The 17,548-nt window shown below is 27.0% G+C and overlaps 3 protein-coding genes across 6 annotated transcripts; 1 reads left to right on the top strand and 2 right to left on the bottom strand.

Annotated features, from left to right (window-relative positions):
* Positions 1-238: 238 nt before the first annotated feature.
* On the bottom strand, positions 239-1,766 carry LOC127289659 (iron-sulfur cluster assembly 1 homolog, mitochondrial). Its single transcript, XM_051317739.1, has 4 exons — positions 1,595-1,766; positions 1,145-1,316; positions 973-1,026; positions 239-892 (listed from the first exon to the last, which is right to left on the bottom strand). Exons 2-4 carry the CDS (start codon positions 1,226-1,228, stop codon positions 638-640), a joined length of 393 nt encoding a protein of 130 aa, XP_051173696.1. The 5' UTR covers positions 1,229-1,316; positions 1,595-1,766; the 3' UTR covers positions 239-637.
* Positions 1,767-2,925: 1,159 nt separating this feature from the next.
* Positions 2,926-5,876, bottom strand: LOC127289634 (UV excision repair protein RAD23 homolog B). Its single transcript, XM_051317701.1, has 6 exons — positions 5,655-5,876; positions 5,498-5,570; positions 4,908-5,067; positions 4,560-4,766; positions 4,144-4,478; positions 2,926-3,954 (listed from the first exon to the last, which is right to left on the bottom strand). Exons 1-6 carry the CDS (start codon positions 5,718-5,720, stop codon positions 3,695-3,697), a joined length of 1,101 nt encoding a protein of 366 aa, XP_051173658.1. The 5' UTR covers positions 5,721-5,876; the 3' UTR covers positions 2,926-3,694.
* Positions 5,877-6,308: 432 nt separating this feature from the next.
* Positions 6,309-17,466, top strand: LOC127289628 (vinculin). Of its 4 annotated transcripts, XM_051317690.1 has the most exons (16): positions 6,309-6,558; positions 8,058-8,165; positions 8,231-8,376; positions 9,344-9,821; positions 9,909-10,149; positions 10,226-10,458; positions 10,762-11,557; positions 11,635-11,726; positions 11,797-11,890; positions 12,310-12,354; positions 13,004-13,120; positions 13,319-13,390; positions 14,224-14,348; positions 14,638-14,877; positions 14,959-15,049; positions 16,199-17,466. In XM_051317690.1, the coding sequence occupies exons 1-16, from the start codon at positions 6,502-6,504 to the stop codon at positions 16,366-16,368; spliced, it is 3,105 nt and encodes a 1,034-aa protein (XP_051173647.1). In that variant the 5' UTR covers positions 6,309-6,501; the 3' UTR covers positions 16,369-17,466. The 4 variants fall into 4 exon arrangements, with proteins under 4 accessions (XP_051173647.1, XP_051173648.1, XP_051173649.1 ...); XM_051317691.1 differs by lacking the exon at positions 13,004-13,120; XM_051317692.1 differs by lacking the exons at positions 13,004-13,120; positions 13,319-13,390 and having other exon boundaries at positions 6,310-6,558.
* The last annotated feature ends 82 nt before the right edge of the window (positions 17,467-17,548 follow it).

Below are 17,548 nucleotides of genomic sequence, written 5' to 3'. Positions count from 1 at the left end.
TTATATTCTACCAAAATCAGTCCACCAATGAAAAAGTTTGAAATTCGATTTAAGCTGTCACTACAATATTCGATGAATAGTACTTTAAGTTTGATGAAAAGTGAGGTTATATTAAATTATTGTATGTAGATAAAAAATATTTTATTTAATAATTTAATTATGAGACGAAATAAATTATTTCGATTTTTTATTAGATGAGCAAAGTAAAATGAAGTATATTATAAAGAAAATACAAACATTTTATCAGAAATTTATGTTTATTTTTCTAGTAGCTCACAAAACAATGAACATAAAAAGCTACTAAATTCACAACAAGAAAACAAATTGTATTAACTAAAGTAGTGTTATATATTATCTTAAAATCCTTAATAAATTTGTGACTATAAAATCAAAAGTACTAAAAGAAGTTTTATATTGAGATTATTAAGTTCCTATGCTTGCTTTTCTGAGAGAGCAAAGAGCTACGTATATTCATCAGAAACAGTAGTAAAAATATCACTTATTAATTGATTTACTTACCATTACAGTTTGTAATAATTAAGTATAATACTTTTACGTTGCTCTATTTCAATGAAAAAATAGGTGATACTAGAATTCATTTAAACTTTTGTACATAATTTTCAATTATTACTACTATTTATACAGAAAAGCTTTCTCCGCAACCACAAGTTCCTTTAATATTTGGATTGTTAAATACAAATTCGGAACTTAATTTATTTTCTACAAAGTCCATTTCAGTGCCTAGGAGTGAAAGTTGTGCTTTTCTATCAATTATCACTCTTACACCATCCTGAATTACTTCTTCGTCAAGTTTACTTTTTTCTGTTGCATAATCCAACGTATAACTAAGTCCATTACAACCACGTTGTTTTACTCCAACTTTAAGACCAATCTGTAAATAATAATTACATTATTATTGAAAGATTTTTTTATTAGCATTCAACTTAGCATTAATTAATAAATTAAACTCACACAGTCCGATCTCTCTCTTAAAATTTCTTTTATTTTCTTAACTGCATTGGCTGTCTGTATAAATATCAAGAAATTAATTAGCAAATATATACATTTTTTTAAACAATTAAAACATTATACCACATTTAATAATAGGTTAAAGTAACCAAAAAATTGAAAAGTAAAAACCTACTAAAACTAGAGCAGCTCGAGTAGGAAGAATTTTTCTTCCTTTGACAGCTCTGACTGTAGCACTAGCTACTATTCGTGAAGCCATCTTCTTGAAAAACTTTTCTTCTATTATAATAAAATGAATTTTTCAATGTCATTCTAATGCCGAATTTATTGCGTAATTTCTCATCTTTCTAAAAAGTAAATAGCAATCACTTAAGAGTAACTAATATAAACGTCGCACTCAGGCGCAGTGACATAGATTCTATATTATAGACAATGTATTAAATAATGACGTAAATCGAGTGAAATTTACTTCTAAATTAAAAATGTTATTAAGTAAAGATTCTCTTTTGAGAAAAAATATATTTTTAGATTGATATGTATGTTTTTACCGCATTCCAATGATTTAAAATAAAAATGCACAATAGTAACTTAACCTCACTTTTTGAATGAAAATTTTGTTACTCACCCGCTTCTATCCCGTTATATTTACGATATTCATATGTTTGAATAAAGATTCAAATATTAAAAAGCAGAAAAGGGTAGTTTTTTTAAAGAAAAATTTACTTGAAAGTAAATTGCAAATTTTTATTATATATATTTTCAAGGGAACTAGAATATCATTTGTCGGGTATGCAGAGACATCTACTTTATCTTTTTATGTATATGTACTTTTTTAAATTTAAATATAAATTTATTTCTATGTTTTTTAGAAATCTTAACTTTTATTTTTTATTATTTTAGATATATTAATTACAAATGGACAAACTAATAGCACTGGTTATCCTTAATTAAAACAAAAATTATTTTTTTATTTGAAAACCTTAAAGTATTTATTGAATTTATGTATTTATAATTAGTATTACAAGTATCTTTGCTTTGTAAGACCGAAATGAAATTTTTGTTCGAACACAAAACCAATATTAAAATAATAATTGTTAATATTTAATATCTTTTTGAATTAAAAAAAATTTATATATATATATATATATATTTAAAAAAGAATGACATTTTTCTTAATTAAACATGTCTATATGCACACAAAATTCTAAATATATGTTCTCCAGCTTATAAATTCGACACTTGGTTTTTTCTATTATAACGATCATTGTCAAATATGTGTATGTCCTGAAAATTTTGTCCTATTATCATTATTATTATTATTTTTATTATTATTAATATTATTTTTTTTAATATTATTATTAAACTGTCACGTAAAATCCGAAAGCCTTTACTCAATTCTCATATATTTCATCAGATTAAAAAGAAAAATTAATTGAAAAGTATTTAAAATATTTGTCAGTTAAATTCAACAAATTCAAAATGAATAATGGTAATAAAGTTTCTGTGATTATAAGAATCAAAACTAAATTCCATGCAATTGTAAAAAAATATACATTTTAAGAAATACGAAGAAAAAAAAGTATGCGCCTTTTACATTATTGCTTTGTGCAAGCTACTGTTTCATTAAAACTCTAAATTTTTTTAAAACTTTACTAAGTGGCGCTTATATGCAACTTTTTTTTTGTTTTTTTAAATATCTGCACTTTTATTCACTTTTTCTTTTTTTAATCACGAAACATATAACATTATTCATTTATCAAGGATTAACTCTATACATCCTTGAAATTTTTAAATATTTTGAAAATCGAAAAATCATTAGGCTTTCTAGCTTAACGGCGAAAAACATTTCTTCGCTATCGATTAATAAATACAAATTAGATATAGTTTAATGTTCAATGCATCTATAGCTGTACACAAGCATGAGAAACTTGTTTAACTATTCATTGTTCTTCGTGAATTATAAAACATTCTTTTTTTTTTTTTTATTAGTCGTGGATGTGTTGACATTCGCTGATGAAAAATTTAGAAATTTTGCAATATTTTCCATTTTCTTCTCTACATTTTCAAGAGCTTCCAGAGATCTTAAAAGTATATTATCTAGTATATAAATATAATTAATTTGCATTGGAAAAATCAATGAAAACACAAGACGTATATACATATATACAAATACATATTATAAACGCACGCCAAACAAAGAAGAGCGTGGGCGTGCTGCACGCTGAAGCTCACACATACGCACACATCACTCATAAAATGTGCCTATATCTTCTTGTGTTCTCATTGAATTTCTCCAAAGCAAAAAATAACTTGAAATTGTTTTGAGAATCATTTTTCTGTTTTTATTATTTTTTTTTTTTTTTTTGAAACAATATTCCATTATTGAAAAAGAAAAATAATTTACTGTCACAGTTTATAGTTAATTAGAAATAGAGAATTAAAAAAAGCGTTTTCATTCTTACCAAGCAAAGTGAATTTTTCTTGCGCTTAAAACGTTTTTTTTTCATTTTCCTTTTAAGAATAACACTAACAATATTCTTTATGGTAAAATTTGCGCGTTGTCGAAGTCTTCAACAAATAGATCTTTTTTTTTTACCGGAATTGATAGATACTCGGACAACTAATGAGTCAAAAACGTCAAGTGCACCTTTCTAAAATCAACAACGAAGTCATACCCGTTCTGTACCTGATTCCTAATTCTATAGCAATTTATCGTCTCTTTCTTTCAATCGTCAAGATTTTGTGAGAGTAAAAAATTGGCAGCAAGATTCTCATTCTTTTCACAAGCAAAGTACGCTTGAACAACAAGGTGCTCGGGAAATCCAAGGGCTTTTAGTCTCTCGATTGCTTCCTTATCTTGAGGAGTCACTTGAATTACAGCTGGACCTGTCCCTGTACCTGTTCCACTTCCTGATAAAGGATTAACTGTTCCACCTGTTGCTGAAACTGGAGCAGTTCCTGCTGGCGTTCCTCCACTTGCACCTACTAAATAATTAAAATCATTGTATTCAATTACAGACAAACAAAAGTCGCAAAAAGTTCAATTCATGGAAAATTGCCAACAAAAAAATCTTCTTTGTTGCAATTATTAAAAGACAGATTCTATTTACTAACAAATAGTATTTTAATTATTTCGTCTAATTAATTATATAAAAAAAAAAATAAAGAACTTACCAGGTTCGTTAAGCATGCGCACAAACGCTTCCTGATTGTGAGAAATAAGTTGCAATAGGGCTGGATTAGTGTGACCGATTTGCTGTAAAACAGTATTTAATAATTGTGGATTTTGTTGAATGACTTGGCGCATTTGTTGAAATTGTGGCTGTGAACGTAAAAATGCAAGAGGATCTTGACCCTGATCCTGTGGAGCAGCATCTTGTGCTTCAGCTTGATCCTCAGCCGCATCATCCAATAGCTGATAGGGAATTCCAGTTAAAAGATATTCCACAGCTCTATCAGGATTATTAAAACTGGCCCGCAACGCTTGTTCAACTTGTTCCCGAGGATATCTACAAAAATTTCCAGCTCATTAGGATTTTTTGTTAGAAAATATTTTTAAAAAAATTTTTTAAATTCGGAAAAATTCTCACCCCATGTCCATTATATTGGTTACCATTAAATTGTATTGCTCGCCCATAAGCAACGCACCTTCTGCTTGACCTTCAGGACCTGTTATTGTTATAGTTGGCTGTGCAGAATCCTGTTGCTGTTGTTGTTGTTGCGTTGCAACTGGTTGTGGTGTTGCAGTGGGTTGTGGTGTTTGTGGTGCAGGATTTGAACTAGGTTGCGTTGCTATGCTATATCGAAAATAATTAATAAAATGAAAAAAAAAAAATTAAATAAAACTATCAATAAGCTAAATAAAAATATTTTTTAATTTAACAAATGTAAAATAGATTGAATAAAAAATCTAATTTTAAAAATTAAAAATAAATTACCTTGGCGTTGATTGTTCTTTGCTACTATCGCCGTCAGCTTTTACCTCTTCGCTCGTACTAGGACTAACTCCGACTTTTGGTTTTGAAACCATAACAACAATAAATTTCTTCTCATCGATATTATATTCTGTCAATGGTTGCTCATCCGTTAATATTTTTCCTGTAAAACATTTTTTTTTTTTTTTCTATTAAGAAGAAAGATATTTATAACGCATTTACGAATAATGACTCATGAGATTTTGAAAGTATTCAATTACAAATAAATATATTTCTTTATGTATTTAATTTCATATTTTTTCAAATTTCCACGATTATTGTTTATAAATTTTCTGAAATATCATCAGAAATATCATTTTATTGTTAATACCTTAATACAATACAAATAATGTATTGTAAATAAATCCTAACCTAGTTTTTTCTGGAAATTTGAAAATTAATTTAAAATTTATAAATACTTAAAGAAATATCAAGTAATTAATCAACATAAATGAAAAAATGGGAGAATATAATAATAGTAGATTAAACAAAAGTACAATTATTAATTCTTAATCAAGAAGTGAGGTTATATAAAGGAATGAAACTTTGCTTACCGGCGTATATCAATTTTTGATGTTGGGCGGGAAGTCCTTTTTGAGCTTCTATTTTATCTTTAAGTTCCTTTACCTAGAGAAAAAGTAGATTATGATAAAAATGAAGATTTTTCTTTGAAACTAAATTATCTTTCCGGCACTTATGTTTTTTACTTACCGTTTTTGAGGGATCAATCTCAACGGTAAAGGTTTGTTGCTGAAGGTTTTTTAAAGTTATAATCATTTTGCTAACACTCTTTAATTACCGCTACCTAGTTGAACGCCTGTTTGCGTTGCACAAATGGAGAATAAGATGTTATTTTTGCAGAAAAGATGAGTCGGCACAGCTTTGACTACCTCAGTGTGCGACCCGAAAAACATATGTCTGTACATATCTCACTCGTGCAATAACCCGATACAGAGGAAAGTGAAAAATACCACAAGAAAAAGTGAAAAACGGACCCAATTTTTGTTTATCCACCAATGAAAATTAGAGAAGCGAATAATTCTTCTGTAACTTTTTAAATAAACTACTTTCTCATTGGTTGAGAAATCATGAGTCTTTTATGTGATTGGTTATCAAGTTTAAAGGTGAAATAAGGTTAGAATTTTTAAATGTTATTTTTTTCAATTTGCCTCATAAATTTTATGTTTTTTTTTATAATTAATGTATTAAACTTTTTCAAAATAATTCATGATTGAATTAATTTATTTAAAAAATATTCAAATTAAACTCATCGTAACATTTAAAAAGGTACATGTGAACTGTACATAAAATATATATGCCGCGATTTGGAAATTTGTATTTTTTCTGATTTTTTTTACAAGTGTTGTTTGCTGGTTTGTGAACCGTCAGTTAAGTTTTGCCCGTTCTTGGGTGTTGATTATTTGACATTTTATGCGGTATTAATTTATATTGTTTTATATATGATTTAAGTTGTTTACACATTTGTTTTTGTGATTAAAAATTGTTTTAAGTTTTTGTTGCTGATAACCTATAAAAGTTATAAAAAAAAGAGAGAAATATGCCTGTCTTCCACACGAAAACAATAGAGAGTATTCTCGATCCTGTCGCACAGCAGGTATATTTTTAAAAAATATTTTTTGTCAGTTTCTAATTAATTTTTTTTATCGACAACTGTGTTGTTAAATTTTCATAAAATCACCTAATGGAATTGTTTTTAATCAATGATTGTAAAATATTAAAATGTATTATAATTTTTAAATTAATATTATATTAATATGACAATTGCTTGGAATGTTCCACATTTCTTTTTTTTGCAAAAATTTGCTTACATTGCATTTTTTTATACTTAATTATAAAAAACATTATTTTGCATATAAATATCTTTTAAAAAAATATAAGAAAAAAGGCAGAATCTCAATGTATTTAAACATCTTTTTTTTTTAAATAAAAAAATTTGTATTAAAAACAATTTAAAAATTAATTTTTTTTGTTTTGATTTAGTTTGAATATTAATTTTAGTTTTTGAGACAAAATAATGGTTTCAATTCTATGAAACTTGAGGGAAGTAGAACAAAAACATTAGAATTACGAAATTTAAATCCCATTGCCAAAAGTTTAATAATGCTTGTTTGTAATATTCCTGAAAAAAAAACTAATAGTTTTTAATGGACACCTTTATTATCTGTTGAAGTTTAAATGCCCTGAATATATGTCACTAAAGTAACAAAAATAAACTGAATGTTTAGAAAATTGAAGAAAGAAATCGTGAATAAGAGATAGATTTTAAAATCTCAGCTTGGAAGTTTTTACACACGTGATTATAAATAGGCGTGATGTCATTCATTAAGAAGAGAAAAGAAGGCCAGGCTAATAATTTAGAGAGAGAGCTGGAATCTTACAAAATTTCTTTTTTGAATAAAAAACAAAAAATATTTAGTACCTACATCTGCTACTTCCAAAAATGGTTATACAAAAATAAATTGAGATTTAAATATTTCTAGATGTATATAAATAAGGATCAATCTATATAATAATTGATGAATTACAATAAATAGTATATGTACTATTGGATTTTGAAAGCAAAATTTCATAAGGCTCTAGTTCTTCCAGGGAATAAATTTTCTTGATTATGTGGGTACTAAAAATAAGTGTGGTAAAAATAAAGGTACCTCCTTGGTACAGTGGTGTAAGCCAAAGGCTTGATTACACAATATAGAGCTACTTCTGAGCTATGAGGTGTTCCCTTTCTCCTAACGCAATAACTTAAAATGTGAATAGTCTTTCCTCCAGTGCCCACCTGGTTTATGAAAATGATTCAAGACATATGCCCATACAAGGAGACTATAATTATAATTTATTTTTAATGTAATTGAATGGAGACTTTTTTATATCATAGTCCAGGTTCAGTAAATTTTCGATTTTACACTTTTATTTTTTTAAAGTCAAAAATTAATTCGTTTTCAATACAAAAAAAAAAGTATATTATGAATTTGTGAAAAAAATTAAATCTAAAAGACAAAACAAGGAAATTTAATGTAAAATTTATCAACACAGTTTATATTTGATTTAAATGAATTAAAGAAAATTTCAATGATTTTTTATTTTGATTTCTAGGTATCGAGACTTGTCATTTTACATGAAGAAGCCGAAGATGGAAATGCAATGCCAGATTTGTCAAGGCCTGTTCAGGCCGTTAGCATGGCTGTGGCGAATCTTGTAAAAGTAAGTAAAAATGATTTTTATTTTTTATGAAATTAAAAATCTAATTTTTTTTTACATTATTAAAGGTTGGAAAGGAAACTATCAATTCGTCCGATGATGCCTTACTAAAGCAAGATATGCCTAGTTCACTTCACAGGGTTGAAGGAGCTTCTCGCCTTTTAGAAGAAGCTTCAGTAATGCTTAAGGCAGACCCCTATTCTGGTCCTGCAAGGTGGAGTTAATTTCTTAATTCTTTTTACAATATTATTTCTATGAAAATTCTTCTTTTCGCCAACTTGTTTTTATAAATTTCGAATTATTTATTCCAATTTTCAACTTATTTTTCGTAAAATATTTGAATTTTAAATTTCCAGTCGTACAATTTCCAAATTAACCAAATTTGAATATACTCAATTTACTGTGCAGTCAAGGTATGGGGTTTTTTTTTTTAAATTTAAGTTGTATTAAAAATTTGTTTAATGTTTTCAAAGGAGTCTAACCGAGATAGAGTGAAAAATGTGTCCTTGCTCATTAGAAAATCTAAAATTAATGTCACAAGACAAAAACTATTTGTCAAGTGTGACATTTATTTGAGATTATAAACAAGAGAATTATTTTTCGATTATATAAATTTTTCATCTTTAACGAAAATTTAATATTGCACTTTTTTAGGCTTTTAATTATGAATGCTTTAAATTTTTCAGATAAAAAATGAAGAACTTACCATTTTAATGTTGTATTTTTCTAATTAATAATTAGTTAGAAGAAAACAAAAATTAAATACGAAAATTTTCTTCTAATTTTTTATTTAAAAAAAACATGTTTTTCATAGCTGTAGTAAATTTTAGCATTTTTGATATTTAAACTATCCACATTTGAACATTGAATATAAATTTAGTCTTTTAATGTCTAGATTTAAAAGAAATAACTTTGAATGCATTTAATAATTTCAGTGTTTTCAAATTTAGATTAATATTTTTTATTGACATATTTCGAGCTTCCAAATTTTATTGTGTTTTTATTAATAAAATTGCCTATTTAATAATGTTTTCAGTTTATATTTTTAATATAATTCAATGAATTTGACGTGTCCAACTTTGATTTTTGAATTAATTCCAATTAATTGAAAACTAAAAAAAATATTATTTTTTTGTAAATGTGTTGTTTATTAAAAGAAATGTTTGTAACATAATTTTCAGAAAAAAATTAATTGAAGGTTCACGTGGTATACTACAAGGAACAAGTTCACTTTTATTATGTTTTGATGAGAGCGAAGTTCGTAAAATTATTCGCGAATGCAAACGAGTTTTGGATTATTTAGCAGTGGCAGAAGTCATTGAGACAATGGAAGATTTGGTGCACTTTTTGAAAAATCTTAGCCCATGCCTTAGCAAAGTATCAAGAGAAGTAAGTGCTCGTGAAAAGGAATTAACTCATCAAGTTCATCGAGAAATTTTAGTCCGGTGCCTTGAACAAGTTAAGACACTTGCTCCAATTCTTATTTGTTCAATGAAAATTTTTATTCACATTATTTCACATGGTGGAAAAGGAGCAGAAGAGGCAGCTGAAAATCGTAATTATCTATCAGGACGAATGTCTGATGAATTAAATGAAATTATTCGCGTTCTCCAGTTGACGACTTATGATGAGGAAGAATGGGATGCAGATCAATTGACGGTATTAATTTTTTTTATAATTTTTAATACAAAGAAAAAGTATGTGAAATTCTAATCTAATTCTAATTTTGAATAAAAAATTATTTAGGTATTGAAGAAAGCCCAAAGTGCCATAGAATCCCGAATAAGAGAAGCTTTCGATTGGCTTGACAATGGCGACGCTTTGCGTGGAGGAGTTGGCGAAAAGAGTATTCGTCAAATAATAGAACAAACTCAACGATTGGCGGATCGTTATCTTCCACCCTCGCAAGCTGAGCCGCTGGCAAAATTAGCGTCTGAAATCACTACAATGACAAATGCTTTATGCGAACTTCGTCAACAAGGAAAAGGTTTTTTTTAATTGTGATATTAAATTTCTTTTAATTTCTTATTTTATGGAAAAATAAATTATTATGATTATTACAGGCAATACTCCGCAAGCGGAAGCATTAGCTCGAAGCATTAAAGAAAAGCTAAATCTACTTCGTTCAAATGTTGCCTCCGCTCTTGTAGCAGCTGATAAATCAGGAACCGTTCAGGCAGCTCATACAGTCGCTGGTCGTCTTGAACAAGCCAATAAATGGCTTTTGAATCCTCAGCACGACGACAAGGGACTTGGCCGTAAAGCAATTGCCTTAATTGTTCACGAGGGAAAAAAGGTAATCATTTTAAGGATTAATAATTTTTTTAACCGTAATTTTGAGCTTTGTAATCTTCTTTCTTGCTCTCAAAACAATACAAATGGATAGAATCATCAATTTGTGGATGTAAGTTAATTTAATTTAGGATGTATCCAGAGTTAAAACTTCATTTCATTTAACTAGAGAAATGCGCGCGTGGATCTAATTCATCAAACTGTTAAAATTTTAATGTGATCTCAGATCTCACTTGTCATAAATCTCACAAAAAAAAAAATGTTTAAAATTAAACTTAAATATAATGAATTTTTTCTTGATATTTAGGTAGCTGATGGATTGCCAGGAATTCACAAAGCCGAAATTTTACAACTTTGCGATGAGGTCGAGAGTTTGTCACGTCAACTGGAAGATCTTTGTCATCGTGGACAAGGATCAAGTCCTCAAGCTCAGGAAATTGCTCGTCAATTATCGCACAAACTTCATGAATTAAAAAATAAAATACAACAAGCTGTTGTGTCACGTGTGGTTGAAGATTTTATTGACATCACAACGCCTTTAAAACAATTCACAGAAGCCGTTCTCGCTCCTGAAGGAACACCAAATAGAGAATTGAACTTTAATGATAAAACACTTGCCCTTCAAACGTTTTCAAATAGGGCAGCGAAAACGGCAAAAATGGTGGCAGCTGGTGGAAGTGGTGGAAATAAAAAATTAGCCGAAGCTCTGAATACCAGTGCATCACAAATTGAGTCCTTGACTCCGCAGCTAGTGAACGCTGGACGTATCCGAATGACATATCCCGAAAGTAAGGCAGCTGATGAGCATTTTGAAAATTTAAGGCAGCAATATGCGGATACAATTCAGAGAGTAAGAGCACTATGCGATGAAGCGACTGATAGTGGAGATTTTATTAAGGCATCCGAGGAACAAATGCAGAAACATTCCTTCCTATGCGAGGAAGCAATTGCCAAAAATAATCCACAAAAAATGGTGGACAATACTTCAGCTATTGCCAGATTAGCAAATAGAGTTATTTTGGTGGCTAAGCAAGAGAGTGATAATAGTGAAGATCCTGCATTTATTGAAAGAGTTAATAGAGCAACCGATGCACTTCAAAATGGTAATTTTTCAGTGTTTATATTTTTTATTTATTTATTTTTTTTTATTGCGATTATATTAAATCAATTATTGTTTTAGCTGTTGCTCCAATGGTTCAGGATGCGAAAAAAGTGGCGATGAATACAAATGATGGTCCAGCGGTGTCTAAATGGAGAGAGAGCAATCGTAATGTAAGTTTTTTTTCCTCTTTATGTAATTGTTATAATCAGTACTGGTTTTAATTATTGATTGTTTTTTTAGCTTCTTGGAGCAGTTGGTCAAGTAAGGAAAGCCGTCACAGCCGATTCTGATGTCATTCAGCCTCCTGCTATTTCTCAATTACACATTGGCGATGGTAAGTCCAATTTTTATTGTTTAAAATTAATTTTTGACTTTTTTTTCACTAAATGTAGATTTAGTAAAAATTATTTAAATATTGTAAATTAAAAAAAAAGTGTAGTTTATGCGCAAAATGCTTACTGCCAAGTTCACGCTTGTAGTTCATAGTCCAAGGGCAATATGCACTTAATTTGTAACAAAAAGTTCCTCTTTAAAAACATTTTCATAAAATGGTTTATAAATTTATTATTCAGAATTATAAAGTAATACCATAAACTTTAAATATATTAATTTAATACAAAATAAAATTTGTGATTAATTAAATATTTACATTTTAAAAATTAGAATATAAAATATATGCCCGCAACAGATCTCAAATGAAAGTTATTTGATTGATCCACTAACAAAATTATATCGAATAATATTTTTTTACAGACCAACATGTAACAAGCAAACCTTGCAATTACTTCACAGAGAAAGGTATCTACTTATGCATAAAAATAAAATTGCATGATAGCATTCGAGTTCGTTTTTAATCAATTTATAATCGTTTTAAAAAAAACTGGTGGTTCTAAAAAAAAAAAAAAAAATTTGAGATCTTGCTTTATATCAAATTTATCAACTTCGTTTATTTTTTTTTCCACTTCATTTTCACTCTACAATTTTATTGTATTTTTAATCACTATTTTTTCAATTATGGGCACTATTGGTATGCGGAAGTTTTTATATTTTATCAAAAAAATTTATTCTTAAAAAATTGCATTCTCGGGGGAAATTTTTGTGTAATACTCCAGCACATCACAGGGAATTGTTAGACTATTTTTGACTTCTCCACAAAAACTCAACTCAATCCATTGAGTATTTTATGATAATCCTACAGAGAATATTTATATAGAATATTTGACCCATTGACCCATTTTTTTCTTCAGAAAACGACTGGATGTTTTTCTTTGAAAAAAAAATATCCATTCTAATATGTTATTTCAAAAAAAGCAGATCTTTTTATTTTATTTTTAAATAAGAATTAATATTATTGAATGTAATTATTTTTTTTATTTTTAATTATTAATGAACATAATTGACAATGATAGGAAAATGAATTAAAAAATAAAACTTCTTGAAACATTAGTTGGTGAACCTTTAAGGAATCAGCCCTCACCTAGCAATTTACGTGTCAATTCTCCCATGGAGAACCATAAACCACTGCATCGACCTGTCAGTCCTTTACCAAAATGGGCTCGTGGAGGTACACAAATCTTAAAAATATCAATTCAAAATTATTGTTTTTTGAATTCATTTAAAATATTTCTTTTTCTAATTATTTTATAAAAAAAATATTATCTAGATATTTTTTTATTATTACACTACACAAATTTTTATCAAGTAACTTAAAGCTGTTTCTAATCCGTTGCTTTGCTAACAATTTTTTTTTATATTTCATCAGGAGATAATCCTGAACTCTTATACCACGATCTAGCTTCTGTGGATGAATTAGAAAAATCAGATCGAGCTAGAGGTAATTTCATTATAAAATACCTATTTTTGTATTTTTATTTTTTCTTAAAAGAATGGCATTAGGTATATATTTTTTATGCATGTTTGTCTTGAAATATAAAAAAAAATCATGTCTATTGTATTGGAAAATATGTTTTTCTATTTTAAATATTTGAAAAAAATTTAATTTGGGAAATATTGAAAAAAACTGGTATGATTAAAATTTTTTTATTATTTTACCTTTGAAAAGCATGTCAAATTCTAAGGAGAAAAATTTTAAACCACACATATATTTAAAAGAAATTGACAGCAGCAGATAATTGAAATCGTAAGTACATAATATTGTGAAAGAAAATAACACAATGAATAATAATTAATAAACTAAATTTTATTTTTATTTATTTTTGAATGATAAATTTTGAAAAGAGTTGTCATTTTTCATAACAATCGATGAATTTTAGAATATTATTTATTTATTTAAAAATAATTCAAACTTAAAAAATTAATTACAGCTGATATTATAGTTCTCCGAAGAATTTAATAGGTATTGTATTTTTTGACGCATGTTAATTTGCATTCATGGATTTTAATTATTTCAAGTTTTATTGTATATGAATAATATTTAATTCAATTATAAAAATGAAATTAAATATTGTTAACTAAATGAATTATTTAAATAGAGTTTAATAAGAATATTATGAAAAAATCAAAATATATTGAAAAAATGTGCACTGCTTTGCTTTTCCCATTAGGCATGTTAAATTTTGAAAAAAAAAATGTATTTTATTGTATTCCAAAAAGTAAACGGCTTGAAAAATGGTAAATAACTTTCCTAAATTATTGTATGTTGAATAGAAATGGCTCCTCCACGTCCACCTTTGCCCAGTGGAGACATCCCACCTCCAAGACCACCACCACCTGAGACAGATGACGAAGATGAGATGTTTATGCATGCCCCTCAACCAAATCAACCAATTATGGTACTTATACCATCACAATTCTTTCAAATTTCTCATTCAAAATTCTTTTAATTCCAAATTTTAAATCTATATTATAATTAATTTCTTCTACATTTCTACCTAAACTTTTCCAAACTCTTTTCATTTTATAAAATGTATCTTTTACCAATTTTAGAATTATAGAGTAGAATTTAATTCTAGAATAAAAATCACAGTAAAATATAGTTAATTTCTCTTAAAGGATATAAAATTAAAATTCCATAACAAATATTTACAATTTAAATTAATTAATATAATTTAATTTTTTTAGATGGCAGCTCATGGATTGCATCAAGAAGTGCGTCAATGGTCAAGCAAAGATAATGAAATAATTGCGGCAGCTAAAAAGATGGCTATTTTAATGGGTAGATTATCAGGATTAGTTAGAGGAGAAGGTGGTAATAAACGCGATTTAATAGCATGTGCTAAAGCTATTGCTGAAGCATCACAAGAAGTCACTCGTCTTGCCAAAGAACTCGCTAGAGAGTGCACTGACAAACGTATAAGAACGGTAAATTATTTCTCAAATTTTTTTCAAATTTATAGAATTTTCAATAGAATTAATACTAATTTTTTTTTATATAAATTTTAGAATTTACTTCAAGTTTGCGAACGTATTCCAACGATAGGAACACAGTTGAAAATATTGTCAACTGTGAAAGCTACAATGCTTGGAGCACAAGGTAATTATTTTTCTTTAAAATTAAAAATTCATTTTAATAACTTCTGTGTTGAAGGAAAAATATTCATACTAAAATTTTTAACATCCATAGCAGTATTGGATAATAGTAATTTAATTCACATTTTTTTTTTATTTATCTTTCTACTGACCTATAACTATTAAAATAAATATTATTAATTATTATTGAATTACTTGTAAAAAAAAAAAGTAAATTATCCAATGTTGATAATGGATGAGAAATTAATCATCATATGTGTCGTCACATTACTCATTTCATTAATCACATGAAAACTTTTATTTATTCTTTAATAAATACTTCTCAAAATTTTTAAGGATTTTTAAAAGAACAGAAAAAAGTCAAAAACATTATTGAAATTATAAAATTTTTGTTTGCTTAGAAACACTCCCCACCTGGGAAGAGCTGATGCTCTATGGTAAAAAGTTGAATTTAATCATGCCTGATACATTTGTTTAAATATATTGTCTCAAAAATATTTTCAATTTAGATGTAACAACTATTTGACTATTTTATAATTATTTTCACACCATATATTGCTACACTTAGAAATAATTTTTCAATGAATGATTATGTAATTTACATATTTTAAAAGAAATTATTATTATTATATCTTTCATATTGTGCACTTTTATCTTTGATATTAGTATAATTTTTCGACTAGGGACCGTTATTGAGATGAAATCAAAATTAAAAATCATTTTTCTGTTTCATGATACAATATTATTAAAATTTTCGTTTTTATTCATTCAACATGAAATTAGAAATATTTTTTCATAACGATCCTTGCCTTAGAACACCCTCTATCATTAGTTAATTCTTTTTTACATACATTTATGAATGTTTTTTTCGTACAAAAATTTCGAGAATGTGCATGATAAATTTTCCTTTTTCTTGCATGGTAAAGAAAAAATATTCTAGACTTTTTTGAAACGTTAAAAAAAAAATCACAATTTTGATAACTTTTCAATTTACATTTAAATTTATCCACCTTTAAAAAAAATATCAAGCACTAAAATTATATTAAACAAAATTTAATAAGTATTTAATTTTCTAAACTAATTTAGTTGATTTGACAGTAAATTGTGTTTGAAATTATTTAATTTGATTTTTTTTCTTTTTCAAAAAATACAGGCACTGAGGAAGATCAAGAAGCGACAGATATGCTTGTTGGCAATGCTCAAAATTTGATGCAAAGTGTAAAAGAAACAGTTCGTGCTGCTGAATGTGCAAGTATTAAAATTCGCACAGCATCTGGAATGAAACTTCGATGGGTTCGACGTCAGCCTTGGTATCAATATTAAATTTTAAAACGAAACTGAAAACTTATTCACTGCCTCTTTGGTTTTCTATATAAAAAGAGTTTTCAAAATAATTGTCAAATTTCTGCCAACTTCAAATTACAGGGACACAAAGAGAAAAAAAAACTGCAATTATTCTGCTCTTGAGTTATACAGTAACTCTTTTTTTTTTTAATAATTTAACATTAAACTCAAGATAATCAGCATTTACAAGAGCAGAAAACATTTTAACCAAATATTATATATTCTGATATCAATAGTAAACGAAATACTAATGTTAACAATTTTTAATGCATGATATTTAGATATTTAGAGCAGTAATTTTTGGAGTGTTTAAATATCACGTAGAGTTTAAAAATATATACACTATTTTTTAATACACGTATATAATGAATCTAAAGTCGTGAATAGACGACACAACGTGACGTTGACAGTTTATTTTTATAAAGTTACGTGCAATAAATACCCATTGTAAGTCGTTAAAAAATTCATTTAATTTCTGAAAACGGTGCTATAAATAATTGCCAAAAGAGAGTCAATTTAAGGTGAATATTATTTCTCTTCTAAATTCTATTTTTTTTTCTATATTCAGATTATTTGAATAATATTAACAATTTGCTACTTTGTTCATTTGAAATATTTATACGGAATTTGCTTCTCGAAAATTGATTTTGATTTGAATATAATTTTTTTATTTAATTTCAATTAGTTCTAAATTCTAAATTATTGTTTAATAATAAATTTTTATTTGACAGAGATATAATGTGAAAATGAAAAATTGTAATTCTTCTTCATCTAACAGAAAAAATGAAAAATGTTACCGAAAATTCTATTAAGTTACGATTTTAAGAATTTTTATATATTATAAACACGTCATATTTTTCACATAAAAAAAATGTATAAATCATTTTATAAATATGGCAAATTTTTTTTAATCCCAAACATAATTTCATTTGGAACGAAATTATGAAATATTATTGACAGAGAGAATTAATGATTTTTTAATAGCAAGAGCTATGCAAGTTCCATAATCTAATTACAAGTCCAAGCAACAAGTGCAATTCCAAGTATTATCACTTTATATAAGAGATTAAGTGTTTATATATTATAAATGATAGATTTGTTATTAATATAATTGTTAGATATCATAATATCTTCCAAAACGTGCTTGCCTTATTATCGA

Source organism: Leptopilina boulardi, unplaced genomic scaffold, assembly GCF_019393585.1.
Source record: "Leptopilina boulardi isolate dan_hultmark-lab unplaced genomic scaffold, ZJU_Lbou_2.1 LbouV2_48, whole genome shotgun sequence".
In the NCBI taxonomy this organism is placed as follows: domain Eukaryota; kingdom Metazoa; phylum Arthropoda; class Insecta; order Hymenoptera; family Figitidae; genus Leptopilina; species Leptopilina boulardi.
Note: the sequence above shows the minus strand (reverse complement) of the source record. Positions and strands in the feature narration are given on the sequence as shown.